The sequence below is a fragment of the Salmo salar genome, chromosome 02 (assembly GCF_965601325.2).
Source record: "Salmo salar chromosome 02, fSalSal1, whole genome shotgun sequence".
Lineage (NCBI taxonomy): Eukaryota > Metazoa > Chordata > Actinopteri > Salmoniformes > Salmonidae > Salmo > Salmo salar.
In genome coordinates this window covers 74,037,223-74,062,500 of record NC_138292.1, presented here as the reverse complement: position 1 = coordinate 74,062,500, position 25,278 = coordinate 74,037,223, and the positions used below count along the sequence as shown (strand labels likewise).

Here is a 25,278-nt window from a genome sequence, read left to right as displayed (position 1 = left end):
TGTAGTGACAGTGAAAGGTCATGTCTGTAATGACATACTGTAGTGACAGTGAAAGGTCATGGCTGTAATGACATACTGTAGTGACAGTGAAGGGTCATGTCTGTAATGACATACTGTAGTGACAGTGAAGGGTCATGTCTGTAATGACATACTGTAGTGACAGTGAAAGGTCATGTCTGTAATGACATACTGTAGTGACAGTGAAGGGTCATGTCTGTAATGACATACTGTAGTGACAGTGAAAGGTCATGTCTGTAATGACATACTGTAGTGACAGTGAAGGGTCATGTCTGTAATGACATACTGTAGTGACAGTGAAGGGTCATGTCTGTAATGACATACTGTAGTGACAGTGAAGGGTCATGTCTGTAATGACATACTGTAGTGACAGTGAAGGGTCATGTCTGTAATGACATACTGTAGTGACAGTGAAGGGTCATGTCTGTAATGACATACTGTAGTGACAGTGAAGGGTCATGTCTGTAATGACATACTGTAGTGACAGTGAAGGGTCATGTCTGTAATGACATACTGTAGTGACAGTGAAGGGTCATGTCTGTAATGACATACTGTAGTGACAGTGAAAGGTCATGTCTGTAATGACATACTGTAGTGACAGTGAAGGGTCATGTCTGTAATGACATACTGTAGTGACAGTGAAGGGTCATGTCTGTAATGACATACTGTAGTGACAGTGAAGGGTCATGTCTGTAATGACATACTGTAGTGACAGTGAAAGGTCATGTCTGTAATGACATACTGTAGTGACAGTGAAGGGTCATGTCTGTAATGACATACTGTAGTGACAGTGAAAGGTCATGTCTGTAATGACATACTGTAGTGACAGTGAAGGGTCATGTCTGTAATGACATACTGTAGTGACAGTGAAGGGTCATGTCTGTAATGACATACTGTAGTGACAGTGAAAGGTCATGTCTGTAATGACATACTGTAGTGACAGTGAAGGGTCATGTCTGTAATGACATACTGTAGTGACAGTGAAGGGTCATGTCTGTAATGACATACTGTAGTGACAGTGAAGGGTCATGTCTGTAATGACATACTGTAGTGACAGTGAAGGGTCATGTCTGTAATGACATACTGTAGTGACAGTGAAGGGTCATGTCTGTAATGACATACTGTAGTGACAGTGAAGGGTCATGTCTGTAATGACATACTGTAGTGACAGTGAAGGGTCATGTCTGTAATGACATACTGTAGTGACAGTGAAGGGTCATGTCTGTAATGACATACTGTAGTGACAGTGAAGGGTCATGTCTGTAATGACATACTGTAGTGACAGTGAAGGGTCATGTCTGTAATGACATACTGTAGTGACAGTGAAGGGTCATGTCTGTAATGACATACTGTAGTGACAGTGAAGGGTCATGTCTGTAATGACATACTGTAGTGACAGTGAAGGGTCATGTCTGTAATGACATACTGTAGTGACAGTGAAGGGTCATGTCTGTAATGACATACTGTAGTAACAGTGAAGGGTCATGTCTGTAATGACATACTGTAGTGACAGTGAAGGGTCATGTCTGTAATGACATACTGTAGTGACAGTGAAGGGTCATGTCTGTAATGACATACTGTAGTGACAGTGAAGGGTCATGTCTGTAATGACATACTGTAGTGACAGTGAAGGGTCATGTCTGTAATGACATACTGTAGTGACAGTGAAGGGTCATGTCTGTAATGACATACTGTAGTGACAGTGAAGGGTCATGTCTGTAATGACATACTGTAGTGACAGTGAAGGGTCATGTCTGTAATGACATACTGTAGTGACAGTGAAGGGTCATGTCTGTAATGACATACTGTAGTGACAGTGAAAGGTCATGTCTGTAATGACATACTGTAGTGACAGTGAAGGGTCATGTCTGTAATGACATACTGTAGTGACAGTGAAGGGTCATGTCTGTAATGACATACTGTAGTGACAGTGAAGGGTCATGTCTGTAATGACATACTGTAGTGACAGTGAAGGGTCATGTCTGTAATGACATACTGTAGTAACAGTGAAAGGTCATGTCTGTAATGACATACTGTAGTGACAGTGAAAGGTCATGTCTGTAATGACATACTGTAGTAACAGTGAAGGGTCATGTCTGTAATGACATACTGTAGTGACAGTGAAGGGTCATGTCTGTAATGACATACTGTAGTGACAGTGAAAGGTCATGTCTGTAATGACATACTGTAGTGACAGTGAAGGGTCATGTCTGTAATGACATACTGTAGTGACAGTGAAGGGTCATGTCTGTAATGACATACTGTAGTGACAGTGAAGGGTCATGTCTGTAATGACATACTGTAGTGACAGTGAAAGGTCATGTCTGTAATGACATACTGTAGTAACAGTGAAGGGTCATGTCTGTAATGACATACTGTAGTAACAGTGAAAGGTCATGTCTGTAATGACATACTGTAGTGACAGTGAAGGGTCATGTCTGTAATGACATACTGTAGTAACAGTGAAGGGTCATGTCTGTAATGACATACTGTAGTGACAGTGAAGGGTCATGTCTGTAATGACATACTGTAGTAACAGTGAAGGGTCATGTCTGTAATGACATACTGTAGTGACAGTGAAGGGTCATGTCTGTAATGACATACTGTAGTGACAGTGAAGGGTCATGTCTGTAATGACATACTGTAGTGACAGTGAAGGGTCATGTCTGTAATGACATACTGTAGTGACAGTGAAGGGTCATCTTGCTGGTTTAGTTGGTTAGTACTGAGGTCTGGAGCATCGAAAGGGTTCAATATGTGCCCCCTTCGTCCCCCACACTCTTCGTCCCCTCTTGCTGTTCTCTAAACGCACTCGCCCTCTCCCCCCTCTCTCTCCCCCATTCTCTCCCCTCCCCCTCTTTATTTACTACCTTGTGGAATGCCTGTACTTCCGTGAGTGATGTCATCAGTTGCTGTCGTCACGGTAACAAAACAAACCTCCTGCATATGGCTGGTGGATTCAGTCTTTCCCAGCTCGTTAAAAAACATGGAGGAAAGAAAGAATGGGATATGAAGAAAAATGTATCACTTGTTTCTTTGAACTGAACATTTACACTATCAGGAGACGGAGGGATGAGGATACACTGGAGGAAGGAGAGAGAGAGGGGGGAGAAGAGGTTAGAGTGAGAGAAAGACTGCAACCAAGATGGAGAGAAAGGGGAAGAGAGAGATAACAAAAGAGGATGAGGAGGAGTGAGGAAGAGGAAAATAGGGAGAAAGAAGAATAGAGGGAATAGAAGGAGGAAGAGGGATGAGGGAGAGAGAGTAGTCCCTCCTATACATGACATCTGTTAGACTTCTGAAGAGAGGAGGTGTACTGCCAGATCTAACTACTCTGTAAATACTCTGGTTTATAAGACAACATCTCCTGCTGTGTGTGTGTGTGTGTGTGTGTGTGTGTGTGTGTGTGTGTGTGTGTGTGTGTGTGTGTGTGTGTGTGTGTGTGTGTGTGTGTGTGTGTGTGTGTGTGTGTGTGTGTGTGTGTGTGTGTACAGTTGTACTTCTCCTGGGCTGGTCGGGGGGTGTGATAGTTGCGGTGTGGTTGTCCTGGTAACGACACAAAGCAAAACAGTGATGTAGCCAGGAAAATGGAGATGTGTGTGTTTTCAGCTACTGTGTGTGTGTGTGCGTGCGTGTGTCAACACCAGAATCATCCAAAGTTCAGCTACTCTAGAGATGAGGGATATAATGTTAGAAGTGAAGAATAGACCGATGCCTTGGTGTCCACATCAAACAGCCTTCAGCACTTCCCACTTTGTTTCTTCCTGTATCTCTCAGTCCAGACATGATGAATCCCTGAGCTCAGATCACACTTTACACACCTCTCTGTCCATACTACTCCTATTGATTAAAAGGGCAAAACGGATCCTAGATCAGTATCCTACTCTGACAGTTCCATAACAGAAGAGTCCTGATATTGACCTAGATCAGCTATGGAGCCCTGTGAGAGTTCCAGTCAGAGAATGAGAATTCATTAGAATCACAACTCATTTCATTGTAATTATACGGCATCAACGGCTGTGTCGCTGGGATGGATATTCCTCTCCATCCACAGAAATGAGATGTATATATTTTCCACCGCTCCAATGATATTTTCTACCGTTTACCAACTTTTCCCGGGAGGACAGCGGGGTTTGCTTAGCTTGATGAAATAAACGCTCCTGTCCAGTTTGGCAGGACCCTGACACGACAGTATCACTCCTCGCCACTGCAGAACCCATGTCTTCACGCAGTTATCCCTGCGAATGGCCAGCCCCTTATGCAGAGCCAATGACATGGAAACACGGCCACACGCACTGCAACATTAATGAATAGGATGAAGTGAATCCTACAGACCTGGGTCTTTACGGTTTCTCCTTTTACTATTAAACTACATACGACATATTAGTAGACAGATTACAGGACCAATTTCTGTCATTTCCATAGGCTGAGTAAAGATCAGGCATATCCAAACAGAAGCCTATGGATTAGCATAACTATCTATGTATAGGCCTATATGAACCTTATTCCCCCCACGCAGTAGCCAGGTGGTGACCTAAACAAATGACATGCTGTAGTTTACTTCTAAAACCTCAACAGTTCGTTTAAAACACAACAAGCTTGTATTCCAGAAAAACCCAGAGCCTTGAGAAGAGATTTATCCTAAAAGTGAACGGAGAAAAAGTTCAAACATAACGGATTTATAGGAAAAATAAACTGCTAACCTACGACGCTCCTTCAGTGGCAGCGAGAGGACAGAATGTTCCAGCCTGAAGTTTCAAATCTGCACCACGCCTGCCTTCAGAGCTGACCCGTCTTGTAGGCTGCTACCCATCGGTCAAACTCCAAACAACAACATTTGATGGCCGCCGTCTTGGATAGTGACCTTCTAGGCCTAGGGCACTAACTCTTCCAACACACCGACAGCAGCTTGACGCAGACGTTCTATAAATCCTGCACCACACAGAACGCACTGCAACTGCCTCTGCAGCGTTTCATTGGAAATGAATGTACTTCTGGTGTACCAAAACGCAACGACACTTTTGTTGTGTTCGAAGCGTAACACCTCGCAAAACGGGCAGCCAGAGAACGGAGGATGCAGAGGCCAACTTGTTGCCTTGGAACTATTTTTGTTTTGGTCATTTGTCGTGGGGACAACTTACAATGTTGCTCAACAGAGTTCTATGTGACTGTGACGCACGTTGGTCTGGTGCAGCTACTTCCAGTTGAGGGTCACTATGGGTGGAGTATTAGGCTGCCCACCCACACCATATAATGAGTAAACACCAAGTATCCAAAACAAGTTCTCAACGTTTGTTATTTGTCTCAATATCTATTAAACACGTGACAATTTCTTATCACATGGAACAATTTCTCCTAACAATAAATACATGCACAATTCATAGGAGGAAACATGTATTGGACAACTACTACTACAACTATTGTTACTAATACTGTTGTTACTACTACTATTGTTACTACTACTATTGTTACTACTACTAATGTTACTACTACTACTGTTACTACTACTACTACTATTGTTACTACTACTAATGTTACTACTACTAATGTTACTACTACTATTGTTACTACTACTACTACTATTATTGTTACTACTACTACTACTATTGTTACTACTACTACTACTATTGTTACTACTACTACTATTGTTAGTACTACTATTGTTACTACTACTACTACTACTACTATTGTTACTACTACTATTGTTACTGCTACTAGTGTTACTACTACTACTACTGTTACTACTACTACTATTGTTACTACTACTACTACCACTGTTACTACTACTACTATTGTTACTACTACTACTACTATTGTTACTACTACTAGTGTTACTACTACTACTATTGTTACTACTACTACAACTGTTAATACTACTACTACTGTTACTACTACTAATAGTGTTACTACAACTACTATTGTTACTACTACTGGTGTTACTACTACTACTATTGTTACTACTACTACTACCACTGTTACTACTACTACTATTGTTACTACTACTACTATTGGTACTACTACTATTGTTACTACTACTATTGTTACTACTACCACTATTGTTACTACTACTACTACTACTGTTACTACTACTACTACTGTTACTACTACTATTGTTACTACTACACTACTATTGTTACTACTACTACTACTACTATTGTTACTACTACTACTACTATTGTTACTACTACTATTGTTACTACTACTACTACTATTGCTACTACTACTAGTGGTACTACTACTACTATTGTTACTACTACTACTGTTACTACTACTGTTACTGTTACTACTACTACTACTATTGTTATTACTACTAATACTATTGTTACTACTACTACTACTACTACTATTGCTACTACTACTAGTGTTACTACTACTACTATTGTTACTACCACTACTGTTACTACTACTACCATTGTTACTACTACTACTGTTACTGTTACTACTACTGTTACTGTTACTACTAAGGTTACTACTACTACTACTACTACTACTATTGTTACTACTACTACTACTATTGTTACTACTACTACTATTGTTACTACTACTACTACTACCCATTGTAACATCCTTTCTCTCATTACAAAATTGCTATTATGTTGCTACTGCAACATTGTAACTGACTGCAAATTGGCATCAAAGGCCACAAAGCACATCAAAAGTATAAACTCAAACCAAAGCACATCAAAAGTATAAACTCAAACCAAAGCACATCAAAAGAATAAACTCAAACCAAAGCACATCAAAAGTATAAACTCAAACCAAAGCACATCAAAAGTATAAACTCAAACCAAAGCACATCAAAAGTATAAACTCAAAACAGTTACACCTCGATCACACATGGTACACAGCATCATCTGGATATGTCTGCAACAAAAGTTCAACATTCCCTTTCTGCTACCATTTCTGTCACAGCGACAGACAGCATCGTTGCGTTTTGGTACACCAGAATGACATTCATTTCCAATGGAACGCTGCGTTTGCCTTGCAGCATTGCGTTGCAGAGGCAGTTGTGGTGCAGTCGTTGGATTTATCGAACTTATGTGTCAAACTGTATGCGTAAGAGGACTTGACATAAATGGTAGCAGAAGGTGAATGTTGAACATGTGTTGCACACATATCCAGATAATGCTGCATACCAATTTCAGCAATGGCACTGTAGGTGTGATCGAGGCGTCAAGCAGTCTACAAATACAATTTGAGGCATACCTTCGAAAAAATCAAATGTATGCACCACACAGAACGCATTGGAACTGCCTCTGCAACGCAATGCTGCAAGGCAAACGCAGCATTCAATTGGAAATGAATGTACTTCTGGTGTACCAAAATGCAATAACACTGTCGATGTGATCGAGGCGTAACTTTTTCCATGACAGCATGCCTGGAAGCCTGCCAGTCTATTCTGGAGTATCATATCTGTAGTGAAACGGTGTGATATCTTTCTCAACACCAGCCAATGGCACACAAACAAACGACCGATACAAACAATTGAACAAGAAGAGTGTTCAGAATTAAAATGTTACGTCACGGGAGACGCCAACTCCCCATCCCTCCTCCACCGGAGGGAAAGTACCAAGGGGCACACTCGGGGTTACGTCAATTACCGAGCGGTGCGGTGGCATACCTCACACGCCGCTTCCCATCTGGAGTGTCACATGCTAACGTTACAACCACTAGGCTACTTACAGAACGTTAGTTCCCGGTGGGAGGTCCCCCGCCGCTGGCCCCCGCTCCAGACCGATGTTCGTACAATTAACCACGCACGATTCCCGGGACCCCGGTGCGATAACACACGTACAGTTACCGGGACACGGGCTCCCGCAACTCCTACCGCTGCCGCCGTCCCCGGGCGCTGGGCTCCAGCCCCATGCCTCCAGGCAACAGAGAGTGAAGAGCAGACTGGAAAATAATCCAAACTTTGGGAATGAGGCGCCATGTTTTCGCTTGGATAAAATCTGTCCATTTCTAAAAGGCATAGCTCACTCACATCGCATCGCCTCTGATGTTGGAAGGGTCCTCGCACTGAGGGAGAAAAACTTGTTCGTCGCTTTTTAACGGATTTCTTCATGTGAAAACATGCTAAGAGCGCAACTAACTTTTTAAAAAACCGTTTTTTAAAACCCCCAGGTTTTCGTAGACGTTTCGCCGTTCTCTGTGGTTATAACGGAACTAGCAGCGCTCTTCTTCTTCTTTTTTCGGAAGAAAAAAAGTTCCTTCAACTTCCTTTCTTTCTCCCGCCTTGTTTTGGCTGCCTTCACCCGCTGCGGTTCTACAAGTAAACACTGAGCGCACAGATTCCTTCTTGGGCTCCTTGGGAGAAAGATTCTACTTTTTTCTCATGCAATAATGTGTTATTATTACACAAGTAATCCGTTTAAGGATTTGTTTATACAATGATGTGTTTTCTATTTGCATATCAACATATCAGCCTTAATCGCACCAGAGATATTTTAGCCTACTCAAAATAACAAAACATTATCATATTTTTTTATTAAAACAGTCCCCCCCACACACACATCCTCCCCTCTCCCCACCTCCAGTCCATTCCCTAGATGGGAGTATCTAATTGTGTGTGATGATGATGTGATAACACCTTTAAACAGTCCAGCTGTGTTCTTGGCCTTCTGGGAATATAGGAGACAGTCGGCCACTCACCCAGCCAGTCACTCATTCAGTCAGCTAGTCACTCTTTCAGTCAGCTAGTCACTCTTTCAGTCAGCTAGTCACTCTTTCAGTCAGCCAGTCAGTCAATCACTCATTCAGTCAGCTAGTCACTCTTTCAGTCAGCTAGTCACTCTTTCAGGCAGCCAGTCAGTCAGTCACTCATTCAGTCAGCCAGTCACTCTTTCAGTCAGCCAGTCCACAGTCTGAGCAGGTGTTATAGCTTTATGCAGGTGAGATATTATATTTTACTTACATCCCACTATCTTCTCTCTCAATAAATTCAAATCAAACAATCTCACTAATTCACTTTCATAGACGCGTACGTACGCACACACACTCCTCTCTCTCTTCTCCCCTCTCTCCCATTTCCTGTTCTGCTGCTGGGGCATGCGAGGGGGACGTTCCCGGTGCTGCTTGTGTTGGCCCACCCCATCTCACACCACACACACACACACACACACACACACACACACACACACCAGCCTGCAGCTCAGCACTCACAGAGCCACCGCTATAGAGCCTTATACCCAACAACAGCCCAGCCTCCGGCCCATTCCATCTCCAGCCCACCCCATCTCCAGCCCACCCCATCTCCAGCCCACCCCATCTCCAGCCCACCCCACTGAGCCTAGCCTTCACCCCAGACCACCCCAGCCGACAACACACAGTCTTGCCCCAACTACAGAGCCAGACAGAGACTAGAGCCAAAGCGACAGAGCCAAAGCGACAGCAAGGTCGGCCACAATACAGGACTGGGCTAAGCTGGATAGGGTTAGGCTTGGCTGGGTTAGGCTTGGCTGGGTTAGGCTTGGCTGGGTTAGGTTTGGCTGGGTTAGGTTTGGCTGGGTTAGGTTTGGTTGGGTTAGGCTGGAGTATGTAGACTGGATTGGATTGGTTTAAATGGGTTGGGTGAAGTGGCCTGAACTGGAATGGGTTATGTGAACTGGAATGGGCTTGGGTATGGGGACTGGATTCAACTGGTTTAAATGGGTTAGTTGGAGTGGGCTGGGCTGAGGGAGAAGGGGCTGGGCTGGAGGAGAGGGGGCTGGGCTTCTGTTTGGTTATGGGGAGAGTCTACTAGTCAGGAAAACACTACTTACTGCTGGGGCCTCAGACAATATTATTAAAGGACTGGAGGAAGTGAGCGAGAAAAAGAGAGAGAGAGAAAGTTTGTCGACGACACAACGGTGGTAGGCCTGATCACTGACAACAATGACAGCCTATATGGAGGAGGTCAGAAACCTGGCAGTGTGGTGGCAGGACAACAACCTCTCCCTCAACGTGGACAAAACAAAGGAGCTGATCTGGACTACAGGAAACAGAGGGCCGAGCACGCTACAATCCACATCCACGGGGCTGTAGTGGAGACGGTCGAGAGCTTCAAGTTCCTCGGTGTTCACATCACTAGGGACATATCATGGTCCAAACACACCAACACAGAGGTGGAAAGGGCATGACAATGTCTCTTCCCCCTCAGGAGGCTGAAAAGATTTGGCATGGGTCCTCAGATCTTCAAAAAGTTATACAGCTGCACCATAGAGAGCCTCTTGACTGGCTGCAGCACCGCTTGGTATGGCAACTGATCGGCGTCCGACCGCAAGGTGTTTTTTTGCAGTGGATCTATGTACACTCACTAGACTCTACCCACACACTTACTAGACCCTACCCACACACTCACTAGACTCTACCCACACACTTACTAGACCCTACCCACACACTCACTAGACTCTACCCACACACTCACTAGACTCTACCCACACACTGACTAGACTCTACCCACACACTCACTAGACTCTACCCACACACTGACTAGACTCTACCCACACACTTACTAGACCCTACCCACACACTCACTAGACTCTACCCACACACTCACTAGACTCTACCCACACACTGACTAGAACCTACCCACACACTCACTAGACTCTACCCACACACTCACTAGACTCTACCCACACACTGACTAGAACCTACCCACACACTCACTAGACTGTACCCACACACTCACTAGACTCTACCCACACACTTACTAGACTCTACCCACACACTGACTAGACCCTACCCACACACTCACTAGACTGTACCCACACACTCACTAGACTGTACCCACACACTCACTAGACTCTACCCACACACTTACTAGACTCTACCCACACACTGACTAGACCCTACCCACACACTCACTAGACTGTACCCACACACTCACTAGACTGTACCCACACACTCACTAGACTCTACCCACACACTTACTAGACTCTACCCACACACTCACTAGACTGTACCCACACACTCACTAGACTGTACCCACACACTCACTAGACTCTACCCACACACTCACTAGACTCTACCCACACACTTACTAGACTCTACCCACACACTCACTAGACTGTACCCACACACTCACTAGACTCTACCCACACACTCACTAGACTCTACCCACACACTTACTAGACTCTACCCACACACTCACTAGACTCTACCCACACACTCACTAGACTCTACCCACACACTTACTAGACTCTACCCACACACTGACTAGACTACCCACACACTCACTAGATCTACCCACACATTCACTAGACTCTACCCACACACTCACTAGACTCTACCCACAGACTCACTAGACTCTACCCACACACTGACTAGACTCTACCCACACACTCACTAGACTCTACCCACACACTCACTAGACTCTACCCACACACTCACTAGGGGGAGACAGTGCTTGGGAGACGGGGCTTGGGAGACGGGGCTGGGGGTGTCAGGCTTCCTACCTGACTATGTGTCAGTCTTCCTACCTGACTATGTGTCAGTCTTCCCACCTGACTATGTGTCAGTCTTCCTACCTGACTACTTGTCAGTCTTCCTACCTGACTACTTGTCAGTCTTCCTACCTGACTATGTGTCAGTCTTCCTACCTGACTGTGTCAGTCTTCCTATCTGTCTGTGTGTCAGTCTTCCTATCTGACTGTGTGTCAGTCTTCCTATCTGACTATGTGTCAGTCTTCCTACCTGACTATGTGTCAGTCTTCCTACCTGACTATGTGTCAGTCTTCCTACCTGACTATGTGTCAGTCTTCCTATCTGTCTGTGTGTCAGTCTTCCTATCTGACTGTGTGTCAGTCTTCCTATCTGACTGTGTGTCAGTCTTCCTACCTGACTATGTGTCAGTCTTCCTACCTGACTATGTGTCAGTCTTCCTACCTGACTATGTGTCAGTCTTCCTATCTGACTATGTGTCAGTCTTCCTATCTGACTGTGTGTCAGTCCTCCTATCTGACTGTGTGTCAGTCTTCCTATCTGACTATGTGTCAGTCTTCCTATCTGACTGTGTGTCAATCTTCCTATCTGACTGTGTGTCAGTCTTCCTACCTGACTATGTGTCAGTCTTCCTACCTGACTATGTGTCAGTCTTCCTACCTGACTATGTGTCAGTCTTCCTACCTGACTATGTGTCAGTCTTCCTATCTGACTATGTGTCAGTCTTCCTATCTGACTGTGTGTCAGTCTTCCTACCTGACTATGTGTCAGTCTTCCTACCTGACTATGTGTCAGTCTTCCTACCTGACTATGTGCCAGTCTTCCTATCTGACTATGTGTCAGTCTTCCTACCTGTAGAAGGGTGTTCTGATGCCCAAACCTTGGCAGCACCACAGTAAAAAAGGTGGATTTGCATCACGGCTTGCACTCTTTTATATGCTCACCTAAACTACTGCTGTGAGGAATGAAGAGAAGAGAAGAGAAGAGATTGAAAGGGAGATGGAGAGAGAGAGAGGTTGAAAGGGAGATGGAGAGAGAGAGGTTGAAAGGGAGATGGAGAGAGAGAGAGGGGGAGAGAAAAAAGAGGGAGGGAGGGAGAGAGAGAGGGAGAGAAAAAAAGAGGGAGGGAGGGAGAGAGAGGGAGAGAAAAAAGAGGGAGGGGTGAGAGAGGAATGAAGAGCGAGAGAGAAAGAAAGAAAGAGAAGAGGGAGCGAGAGAGAGCGAAGAAAGGAGCACAAAACCTTATTTAAACCATTCTGAATATCTCTGTCCCAGTTGTGTCTCTCATCTAGCCCTCTCTTCTATTGTGTTGTGTGACATCTCTTCAGTCTCGTGCTGTGCTGTGCTGTGCAGGGTAGGTAGGTTACAGGTGCAGGGTAGGTAGGTTACAGCGAGGGAGGGACAGGGAGAGAGAGAGAGAGAGAGAGAGAGAGAGAGAGAGAGAGAGAGAGAGAGAGAGAGAGAAAGAAGGATAAAGAGGGAGGGAGAGAGAGAGAGAGAGAGAGAGAGAGAGAGAGAAAGATAAAGAGGGAGGGAGAGAGAGAGAGAGAGAGAGAGAGGGGATAAAGAGGGAGGAGGAGAGAGAGAGAGAAGGATAAAGAGGGAGGGGGAGAGAGTGTGTGTGAGAGAGAGAGAGAGAGAGAGAGAAGGATAAAGAGGGGGGAGAGAGAGAGAGAAGGATAAAGAGGGAGAGAGAGAGAGAGAGAAGGATAAAGAGGGAGAGGGAGAGAGAGAGAGAGAGAGAGAGAGAGAGAAGGATAAAGAGGGAGGGGGAGAGAGAGAGAGAGCGAGAGAGAGAGAGAGAAGGATAAAGAGGGAGGGAGGGAGAGAGAGAGAGCGAGAGAGAGAGAGAGAAGGATAAAGAGGGAGGGAGGGAGAGAGAGAGAGCGAGAGAGAGAGAGAGAAGGATAAAGAGGGAGGGAGGGAGAGAGAGAGAGCGAGAGAGAGAGAGAGAAGGATAAAGAGGGAGGGAGGGAGAGAGAGAGAGCGAGAGAGAGAGAGAGAAGGATAAAGAGGGAGGGAGGGAGAGAGAGAGAGAGAAGGATAAAGAGGGAGGGGGAGAGAGCGAGAGAGAGAGAAGGATAAAGAGGGAGGGGGAGAGAGAGAGAGAGAGAAGGATAAAGAGGGAGGGGGAGAGACTGGTGAGTGATGTTCTCCTGCCTGATGTGTTCATTAACAACAGAAAACAACAGAACATAACTGATATTGTGACTGCATCACAAATGACACCCTTTTCCCTATATATTGCACTACTTTTGACCAGGGCCCATAAGGACACTTGCCTCAGTCTCCTTTACACACTTCTCCCTCCTCTCTGTCTGGTTGCTAGTGGCAAGTCTCTCTCTCTCTCCCTCTCATTCTTTCTTTCTCTCCCTCTCTCCCCCTCGCTCTCGCTCCCTCTCATTCTCATTCTTTCTTTCTCTCCCTCTCTCTCTCTCCCTCTTTCTCTCAGCTGGTCCCTTGGGGCAATATTTGTGTCTCTCTTTCTTGCTTGCTAATCTTTCTGTGTTTCCCTCTTCATTCTCTTTGTCCTTACCTCCTTTATTCTCTCTCTGTGAGTGTTTCTCTGGACCTGGTGCTGTTGTGGTGATGTTGAGTATAGCTGCAACTGAGACACACACACACACCTCTCACGCTAATCCCCTCTGACAGGCCGGTAAGGTCATCCCTCTGGCCATGTGATTGGTTCGCTCTGGGGGTAGTCGTGGAGACAGCCTAAACCCTGCCCCCTGTACCCACATGTCCATCAACTCTCGCCTTGCGGGGGTTCCCTCTCCCCCATCTACCCCCCACAGAAAGAAAGGAAAGAGAGGGATGGAGAAGAAAGAGAGGGATGGAGAGGAAAGAGAGGGATGGAGAGGAAAGAGATGAAAGAGAGGGATGAGAGGAAAGAGAGGGATGAGAGGGATGGAGAGGAAAGAGAGGGATGGAGAGGAAAGAGAGGAAAGAGAGGGATGAGAGGGATGGAGAGGAAAGAGAGGGATGGAGAGGAAAGAGATGAAAGAGAGGGATGAGAGGAAAGAGAGGGATGAGAGGGATGGAGAGGAAAGAGAGGGATGGAGAGGAAAGAGAGGAAAGAGAGGGATGAGAGGAAAGAGAGGGATGAGAGGAAAGAGAGGGATGAGAGGAAAGAGAGGGATGAGAGGAAAGAGAGGGATGAGAGGAAAGAGAGGGATGAGAGGAAAGAGAGGGATGAGAGGAAAGAGAGGGATGGAGAGGAAAGAGAGGAAAGAGAGGGATGAGAGGAAAGAGAGGGATGAGAGGAAAGAGAGGGATGAGAGGAAAGAGAGGAGGAAGAACAGAAGAGATGGGTGCAAACAGGCTGAAAAACAAGATGCTGTATTGGCATTAACCTGCAGCAGACACACTCACACAGGGTTGGAGAGTAACAGATTACAAAACAAACTGTAACTGTAATCCCTCACCTTACCAGCTAAAACATGGTCAGCCAGTGGAAAATGGACTCTTGCAACAGCTGCATAGTGCGGATCCCAGTCTATGGAATACAAGTTTGAGTTCCTCCCTTCTAAACTCCCCCGTGGTATAGTTCCTCCCTTCAAAACTCCCCCGTGCTATAGTTCCTCCCTTCTAAACTCCCCCGTGATATAGTTCCTCCCTTCTAAACTCCCCCGTGGTATAGTTCCTCCCTTCTAAACTCCCCCGTGGTATAGTTCCTCCCTTCTAAACTCCCCCGTGATATAGTTCCTCCCTTCTAAACTCCCCCGTGGTATAGTTCCTCCCTTCTAAACTCCCCCGTGATATAGTTTCTCCCTTCTAAACTCCCCCGTGGTATAGTTCCTCCCTTCTAAACTCCCCCGTGATATAGTTCCTCCCTTCTAAACTCCCCCGTGGTATAGGTCCTCCCTTCTAAACTCCCCCGTGGTATAGTTCCTCCCTTCTAAACTCCCCCGTGGTATAGTTCCTCCCTTCTAAACTCCCCCATGGTATAGTTCCTCCCTTCTAAACTCCCCCGTGGTATAGTTCCTCCCTTCTAAACTCCCCCATGGTATAGTTCCTCCCTTCTAAACTCCCCCGTGGTATAGTTCCTCCCTTCTAAACTCCCCCGTGGTATAGTTCCTCCCTTCTAAACTCCCCCGTGGTATAGTTCCTCCCTTCTAAACTCCCCCATGGTATAGTTCCTCCCTTCTAAACTCCCCCGTGGTATAGTTCCTCCCTTCTAAACTCCCCCGTGGTATTGCGCTCCATACTGTCAACAACTAGTTTCATTTAAGAAGACCAGGGGGAGCTTTTATTGCTCAGTCTCATTGGTGCTGATTATAAAGACTGCCCAAAGGCTGAACGGACACCTGCTCAAACTCACACACTTTTGATCAACTTAAACAGCTGCAAATTATCCAGATTTCAAAGTGTCACCAACAGAAAGGTCAACAATAGGCCTATAACAAATGCAGCATATGGCATTACATTTTCACATGCAAACAGCACTTTCTGGTGGTTGTCAAAGCATGCCATATTCATAGCAGCTTTTATTGTTCAGCTGGAAGCAATGAACCCAATCAGTCCTCCATGACAACACAATCATAAACAACAGAGTAGGCTAATTAGTCCTTAGCTTTTTGGGTTATGCTCAGGTAAAACAATTTGACTAATCTATCTAAACTGAGTGTACAAAACATTAGGAACACCTTCTTAATATTGAGTTGTCCTCAGAACAGCCTCAATTCGTCGGGGTATTTTTTTTACATTTTAGTCATTTAGCAGACGCTCTTATCCAGAGCAACTTACAGTAGTGAATGCATACATTTCATAGATTTTTTTTTCTGTCCTGGCCCCCCGTGGGAATCGAACCCACAATCCTGGTGTTGCAAACACCATGCTCTACCAACTGAGCTACAGGGAAGGCTAAGGGGCATGGACTCTACAAGGTGTTGAAAGCGTTCCGCAGGGATGTTGGCCCATGTTGGCTCCAATGCTTCCCACAGTTGTGTCAAGTTGGCTGGATGTCCTTTGTTTGGTGGACCATTCTTGATACACACAGGAAACTGTTGAGTGTGAAAAACCCAGCAGCGTTGCAGTTCTTGATAAACTTGTACGCCTGGCACCTACTACCATATCCTGTTCAAAGGCACTTCAATATGTTGTCTTGCCCATTCACCCTCTGAATGACACAAATACACAATCCATGTCTCAATTGTCTCAAGGCTTAAAAATTATTCTTTAACCTGTCTCCTCCCCTTCATCTACACTGGTCGAAGTGGATGGAAGGAGCAGGTGTTCCTAATGTTTTGTACACTCAGCGCAGATTGCTGATGCTACAGGGAACAAAAGGACACTGAAAACTCACTGTGATCTTGTCCTTGGACAGACATCTTGCATGGGTGATTGTTTATATGTGTGGGTGAGAGAGAGGCCAACAAACTCCATCACCATGTTCACACTAAGCTTAACACAACTACGTTTTACTCTGTGTGTGTGTGTGTGTGTGTGTGTGTGTGTGTGTGTGTGTAGTAATGTCAATTGGAAATGTTTGGAACAACCTTGACTGTTGATTGATCTCGATTCTGTAGAGACAACCTGATTCGTCCCTGAAGAAAGACGTTGGATTCACAAGATAGAAATCCACTGAGTTAGACTGATTCACAACATATAAATCCACTGAGTTAGACTGCCTCACAGCATATAAATCCACTGAGTTAGACTGCCTCACAGCATATAAATCCACTGAGTTAGACTGATTCACAACATATAAATCCACTGAGTTAGACTGCCTCACAGCATATAAATCCACTGAGTTAGACTGCCTCACAGCATATAAATCCACTGAGTTAGACTGCTTCACAACATATAAATTCACTGTGTTAGACTGCTTCACAACATATAAATTCACTGTGTTAGACTGCTTCACAACATATAAATTCACTGTGTTAGACTGCTTCACAACATATAAATTCACTGTGTTAGACTGCTTCACAACATATAAATTCACTGTGTTAGACTGCTTCACAACATATAAATTCACTGTGTTAGACTGCTTCACAACATATAAATTCACTGTGTTAGACTGCTTCACAACATATAAATTCACTGTGTTAGACTGCTTCACAACATATAAATTCACTGTGTTAGACTGCTTCACAACATATAAATTCACTGAGTTAGACTGCTTCACAACATAGATATTCACTCAGTTAGATTGCTTCACAACATAGAATTTCACTGACTTAGACTGCTTCACAACATATAAATTCAGTGTTAAACTGCTTCTTTCTCTCCTCCCTTCAAACAGAAAATACAGGATTCTTTTCTGTTTCCTTTGATGCCAGAATAGTTATAATCTCATTAACATCCAATCACCCAAAGATTGTTTTTCAGTCAAATGTTCATTGTTTTCTTAATGTCATGCTGTCATTGGTCAGTGCTGCGTTCCATCATCAATCCAATTGGTCAGATGCTGTCCACGCTCTTATTGGTCAGTATTGGTTCTATCCTGTCTCCCTTTGCTGCCCCCCTTTTATTTTTAACCTTTATTTAACTAGTGTCTTTTATTTTTAACCTTTATTTAACTAGTGTCTTTTATTTTTAACCTTTATTTAACTAGTGTCTTTTATTTTTAACCTTTATTTAACTAGTGTCTTTTATTTTTAACCTTTATTTAACTAGTGTCTTTTATTTTTAACCTTTATTTAACTAGTGTCTTTTATTTTTAACCTTTATTTAACTAGTGTCTTTTATTTTTAACCTTTATTTAACTAGTGTCTTTTATTTTTAACCTTTATTTAACTAGTGTCAAGCCAGTTAAGAGCAAATTCTCATTTACAATGACATCTTCTCTCTCTCTCTTTCCCTCTACTCGCTCTGTCTCTTTTTTCTTTCTCTCCCTGACTTCCTTATCAACTTCCTTCTCTCTGTGTTTGTGTTCCTGGTCTGCCTGTCAATGACATTTAGTTTCCATGCCTCTCTCTCTCTCTTTATATATCCCCCTCTCCCTCCCTCCTCACCTCCCTCCCTCTCTACCCCCTCTACCCCGCCCTCTGTCCTTCCTTCCCTCTCTCTTTCTACGCCCCCTCTCCCTCCTTCCCTCCTTCCTCTCTTTCCATACTCTCTCTCCCTCCTCACCTCCCTCCCTCTATACCCCCTCTACCTGTTTACAGTATTCTCTCCCTTCACTATACATACCTCTACCTGTTTACAATATTCTCTCTCTTTTCACTCTCTACTTTTCTCTCTTTCTCAAGCTCCTCTTTGTAATATCATATGTTTTATTCTACCTTTATTCTACCCTATTCTACCTTTATTCTACCTTTATTCTACCCTATTCTACCTTTATTGTACATTTATTCTACCTTTATTCTACCCTATTCTACCTTTATTCTACCTTTATTCTACCCTATTCTACCTTTAATTACCCTATTCTACCTTTATTCTACATTTATTCTACCTTTATTCTACCCTATTCTACCTTTAATTACCCTATTCTACCTTTATTCTACCTTTATTCTACCCTATTCTACCTTTATTCTACCCTATTATACATTTATTCAACCTTTATTCAACCTTTTTATACTTTATTCTACCTTATTCTACCTTATTCTACAAATAAATCTAGCCCTAGATTTATTTCCATACAAGAGTGTACTTGAATTAGAGTGTTTACTTAACCCATGTACCCTTACCATGAGTGGACTACACCGGTTAACCATCAGGGGCTTCTCTCCACTTGAACCACCAGAGGGGGTTAGTTCACACATCAGGTTAATGTCTAATGTCCTGGGCTGCATCCCTATGTAGTGCACTACTTTTGACCAGAGCCCATAGGGAATAGGGTGCCCTGGTCAAAAGTAGTGCACTATAAATAGGGTAAATAGGGAGCCATTCGGGACACAACCTCTAGTCTTCTATTTTCATCCAGTCTGAAGCAGCGGCCAAGACTGACTGGATTGGAGAGCCTCTTCTACTAAAGAGGGGGTTGAGTGGAGAGAGAGAGAGAGAGAGAGAGAGAGAGAGAGAGAGAGAGAGAGAGAGAGAGAGAGAGAGAGAGAGAGAGAGAGAGAGAGAGAGAGAGAGAGAGAGAGAGAGAGAGAGAGAGAGAGAGAGAGAGAGGGATGAGAGAGAGAGAGAGAGAGAGAGAGAGAGAGAGAGAGAGAGAGAATAAATAGTGATCTGGTTAGTGAAGTAAAAATATGGCTCTCCACTCAATCGAAAATTAGGTTTCCTTTTACTAAGATTGAGTTATTCTAAATCTTAATTAAGTCTGTCTCTGTGTCCATGCCAGTGTGTGTGTGTGTGTGTGTGTGTGTGTGTGTGTGTGTGTGTGTGTGTCCATGCCAGTGTGTGTGTGTGTGTGTGTGTGTGTGTGTGTGTGTGTGTGTGTGTGTGTGTGTGTGTGTGTGTGTGTGTCCATGCCAGTGTGTGTGTGTGTGTGTGTGTGTGTGTGTGTGTGTGTGTCCATGCCAGTGTGTGTGTGTATGTGTGTGTGTGTGTGTCCATGCCAGTGTGTGTGTGTGTGTGTGTATCCATGCCAGTGTGTGTGTGTGTGTGTGTGTGTGTGTGTGTGTGTGTGTGTGTGTGTGTGTGTGTGTGTGTGTGTGAGTGTGTGTGTGTGTGCCAGTGTGTACCCATAAAGGCCGTTGCAGTGCAAGCGCGGGGAAATCCTGATAACTGTATGCAGGTAGGGCACAAGGCTGTGCGGGTGCAGGGCTCGCCCCATCTGACATCCCGTAGAGAATGTAATTACTTAACGATGAGGAGTCGCAGTCGTGCCCGCTCGATATAGAGCTGTCAACCGCGTCAGGTAACACCTGCGGAGAGAGAGAGAGCGACCTGCCGCCTACGAGCTCTTTACAACCCTCCAGCGCTCTGATCTGATCTGGCGGGAGAGGCTGCACGGCGTAAGACTTTACAGTTGATTAAACATCAGACTTCTCTATGCCTTGGTGTTGCTAGTGCGTGCGTCAGAAGAATACTGCGCTTCTGAATGACTTGCTCTATGAGGTTCAGGCCGGGTAACTATAAAGCATGTTGTGCCTACTGCTGATGTAAAAAGCACTTTATAAAATATATGTGATTGATGGATTGATTGAACAGCAACGGGTTTCCGTGAGGGTCATGTTCATCTAACCTGGTAGAACGGATTTGTCGTGATCCTTTCCAGGGGGGAGACTACCGTACATCAGACCTCAATTTACCTCTCATCCTCTTCCTCTCTCTTCCTCTCCCTCGCTAACTCACCGCATGGTGTGTGCGCAGGTGAGCGAGTACATGCACGAGCGCCCTATCGGTAATGGATCGGGTGAGGGACGGTTGTGTGCGGGGCAGACAATACAGGGGCGAAACCTGCACGGCAACATCTTGGTGACATCATCTGACTGCGGGATAAATGTCACGCACGTTCCTCGGCCGAGTGTTAAATACTCCCACCCCGTACGCGGGAACCAGACCCCTTCTCTCTCCCTCTCCAAAAAGACCCTGCATGCGCGAGCTGCCCCGCCACACGCACTTATCTGCTAAAGGTGTTTCTGGAGAGAAGAAACACAACATTAAAACATACCCCCTACCCTAAGTCGCGTGTTTTTGAGAAACCTTGATGAGATATTGAAGGTGGCCAGCAACAGCCTTGGGCGGAGAAGATTCACTTTTCATCCAAAAGCAGACCCCCATTTCCTCCATGATCTTAGCCGACTGAGGCGAGACACTCCTGGGGAGTTGTGAAGGAAAGCCGCCCCACTAGATAAAAACAACTCAACCAAATGCAAATCTAAACAAGACGTTAAAATGACGTCTGTGCCCAGTGGGGCCTCGCCTCGGTTGGGACTGGCTGCGAGATGGGGAGACATGGAGCGGTAGCCAGAGCGCATAGGAGAGGAGCTATATAGGATAGCCTCACCCTACAGATCAACTTGACTGGGTTTTAAACCACTGCGAACAACAGCTACGTGAGGCGGAAAAGTTGTGAGGAAGAGCCGGAAAGATGCCGACACCCAGCCCAGAAGAGTAGTCTATGTTTCTCAAACCCCGGTTCATAGACATGGACCGATACTAATCGCTTGGATAATAGTGACCTTTCCGTCAGATAGTTAGCCGACACCGGTTAAGTCAGTTACGAAGTAATGATTATAATCAAAATGGTCCTCTAAGTAGGAAGACGAGCAGAGCAAGAGAGAAGTAGAGACGCTGCGCTAGAGTGATCAGTACCGATACCACGGACAGCGACTGAGAGCGTCAGGCTCCGCTCTCTCACCTCAACCGAAAAAACGGTTTGGAATTTGAAATATTTCATGAAATATTGAAAATACACTTTTTGGGGGGGGGGGATGTAACAACGATTTTCTCTGGATTTTGATTGTTTTCAGAACGAACCATGAGAAGAGAAGGACTTTTATCTTCAGACTTTTATCCGTTCATCTTTGGAAATCGGTTCAGTCATCTACATCTTTAGACTTTTACTTATCGCTGTCTTTTAAGTTTCAAATACATCGGAATTTGAATTTCCACTTAAGCTTAATTGAGAATGCGCACTTAAAGCCAGGTAAAACTTAGCCTAACATTATTTTATAACCTACAATCTGATATAGCATACATAATCGAGAAAACAACATGTTTTTTTAAATAATACATTTAGTATATTTTTGGAACATTGAGATTTTGTATGTGTGCTATTCCATAGGTTTAGGACCTATGTCATAGAGTGTTTGAGACTCCTATATGTTGAAGTTAGATCCTAGGTCTATGTGTATGCTGACTGTGCGACATTTTGGCAGTTAAGCCATTTTTTCTACTTACCCAAAGTCAGACGAACTAGTGGATAGGCTACCATTTTTATGTCTCTGCGTGCAGGTTGAAGGTCGTTTCTGGAGCCATTGCTAACTAGTGTTAGCGCAATGACTAGAAGTCTACACGAACCGTTAGCATGCTAGCTGTTCATGTAGACTTCCAGTCATTGCGCTACCGCTAGCCAACTGCACGTAGAAACATACAAATGGTAGGCCTATCCATGATATCATCTGACTCTGGTTAAGTTTCCGACACAGCTTTTAAACAGCGTGCAGAAAAGGCTTTTAACACGGCATGCCGGTGCTTGTTCATGTTAGATTAGTTGTTTACGAGATGTCCATGTGTGAGCATGCGTGTGTGTATGTGTGTGTATGTGTGTGTGTATGTCTGTGTGTGTGTACGTGTGTGTATGTCTGTGTGTGTGTACGTGTGTATATGTCTGTATGCATGTGCGTGTACGTGTGTATGTGTGTGCATGTGTGTATGTGTATGTGTGTGTATGTTGATATGCGTGTGTGTGTATGTGTGTGTGTATATGTGTGGGTCTGTGTGTGTGTGTGTGATGTGGTGTGTGTGTGTGTGTGTGTGTGGTAGAAAAGAGAAAAAGAGACTTGTCAGAGCAGCGTTATTAATGTATTGAGCCTCTGGGAGAAGATGATGGTGTTGTATATCAATATCATCATTATCATGTGTTACACTTCATTATCGTCTAAGCTGTATTCTGTAAGAGCATAACCAGGGAGGGCCGAGACATTTTAATGTTGTTTTTCTAACTTCTCAACCGGTTAAGCATGATTACATCCAGTATAAGGGAGGTTTCCCAGACAGATTAAGAGTCTCATCCTGAACTAAAACCCAATGTCACTGGAGATTCTTCTAATCCCCGAGCTGACAAGGAACAAATCTGTTGTTCTGCGCCTGAACAAGGCAGTTAACCCATTGTTCCTAGGCCGTCATTGAAAATAAGAATGTGTTCTTAACTGACTTGCCTGGTTAAATAAAGGTAAAATAAAAAAATGGAAAGTGTTTTTGAGTCCAGAACTAAAGGCTTAACAGCTCCAGTTAGGGGCCAGATTCAACCCGGTCACGTTTTACCCGCCATGCACATTTTAAAGGGAATGTTCTCGCATTTGGATAGACCACATTCACGGTAAACTCTGCAAATGTCGACTTAATCGGGAAATTACCTTTAAATGTAAATTGCGCTATAACACAGATGTTCCGCTGTCCAGATGAAATCTAGCCCTTAGCCTATCTAGATCTGAGTTGTTTTATAGAGGGGACTGAGATGGGGACACACAGGGGTGGGCAACTCCAGTCTTCGAGGGCCTGATTGGTGTCCCAGTTTTTCCCCAGCCCCAGCTAACACACCTGACTCCAGTAATCACCTAATCATGATCTTCAGTTTAGAATGCAGTTTGATGAATCAGCTGTGTTTGCTAGGGATGGGGGGAAAAGTGTGAACCCATTCAGGACCCCGAGGACAGAAGTTGCCCACCACTGCCTGGGGGAAAGAACCACTGATATTCACTAGTATCAGAGGGAAACAGTGTGGGAAAGTGTTATGTGCAGTGTGTGTATGTGTGTGTGTGTGTGTGTGTGTGTGTGTGTGTGTGTGTGTGTGTGTGTGTGTGTGTGTGTGTGTGTGTGTGTGTGTGTGTGTGTGTGTGTGTGTGTGTGTGTGTGTGTGTGTGTGTGTGTGTGTGAGAGAGAGAGTGCGTCAGGTTCGAGTACGGGTGACTGCATATATGTGTGTGTCTTTGAGTGTGTGTGTGAGTGTGTAACTTCTTGGAATCGTCAGAGTGTGTCTCCACCCACCATGTATTCTCAGTGGGCACTGGGATGTCTGAATACCAAGCTCTGCAGTACACACGCACTCTAGTGATGAGCGGGTTGACTCATAACCCGCAGTCCTCGCAGGTTGTATAAAACAGAAAACAACGCATCAAAACAAATCCATAAATGTATTATTATTGTGCAGTTCATATTTGTAGGCTACATTGAGGTTTTTAAATTCATTATTTGTATCTGGCATTAGTGCCGAGGTCTACGCTTTAGGACCTGACCGTATGCGCTCCAAATACACACACATTTTGATTTATTTCTAACATTTTGATTTAACCTTTATTTAACTAGGAATGTCAGTTAAGAACAAATTCTTATTTACAATGACGGCCTACCTCCAAATGCTTTTGGGAACTTGGGCAGAAAAAATATAGCAGGAACTGTACAGCGCATGTTGTATACCTGCAGGTTGGGTGCAGACCTCAGATGTTCCCTTCATCACATGTAGTCGGGCGGTTGTGGATGGGTTATTAGCGAACAGCTGACACGCGCATCACTAACGCACACACACACGCACACACACACACACACACACACACACACACACACACACACACACACACACACACACATACACACACAGAATCATACATTTTTACTGGAGTTTTACAGTAGACAGAGTTGCATTCCTTTTATCACAGAGACTCTCTCACACACACACACACACACACACCTCTTTTAATTTTCTGTCTCTTCTGCTGCAGGTCTGAAGGTCTCCTCCCCTCCCCTACACACCCTACATCCAAAATGGAGCCTGTGGACAGGACAGGCTGGACACCGCTCTCTGGTGACCCCAACACCTCCACTCCCAACCTGGGGTATCACTACTCCTACCCTGATTCTGGTACTGCAACCCCGTCCTTCCCCTCCCCATCCTTCTTCCCCAGTTCCTCCTCCAACGTGTCCAGTCAGAGTGTCCCGTTCCAGGGCAGCAGTACCCTGATGACTGCGGTCATCTCCCTGAGTGTGTTCGTGGTCGGCCTGATCGGTAACACCCTGGCTATCTACGTGGTGCTGCGCTACGCCAAGATGAAGACCGTCACCAACATCTATATCCTGAACCTGGCAGTCGCAGACGAACTGTACATCCTGGGACTTCCCTTCCTCACCACCCAGGTAGCCTAGAGGTCAGAGGTTAGATATGAACTGTACATCCTGGGACTTCCCTTCCTCACCACCCAGGTAGCCTAGAGGTCAGAGGTTAGATATGAACTGTACATCCTGGGACTTCCCTTCCTCACCACCCAGGTAGTCTGGAGGTCA

At 44.8% G+C, this 25,278-nt stretch overlaps 1 protein-coding gene and 1 pseudogene across 2 annotated transcripts in view; one reads left to right on the top strand and one right to left on the bottom strand.

Annotated features, from left to right (window-relative positions):
• LOC145862543 (polycystin-1) overlaps nucleotides 1-8,223 on the bottom strand; it is a 58,342-nt gene extending 50,119 nt beyond the window's left edge. The window contains exon 1 of the mRNA XM_082966926.1: nucleotides 7,702-8,223. Coding sequence (XP_082823052.1) covers nucleotides 7,702-7,991 — 290 coding nt within the window. The 5' untranslated portion in view covers nucleotides 7,992-8,223. The remainder of the gene's footprint in view (nucleotides 1-7,701) is intronic.
• A 12,635-nt stretch (nucleotides 8,224-20,858) lies between these two features.
• Nucleotides 20,859-25,140, top strand: LOC145864222 (somatostatin-like receptor F_48D10.1 pseudogene; annotated as a pseudogene). The gene is made up of 2 exons (XR_014382820.1): nucleotides 20,859-21,925; nucleotides 24,720-25,140. The product of XR_014382820.1 is annotated as a somatostatin-like receptor F_48D10.1 pseudogene (transcript).
• The last annotated feature ends 138 nt before the right edge of the window (nucleotides 25,141-25,278 follow it).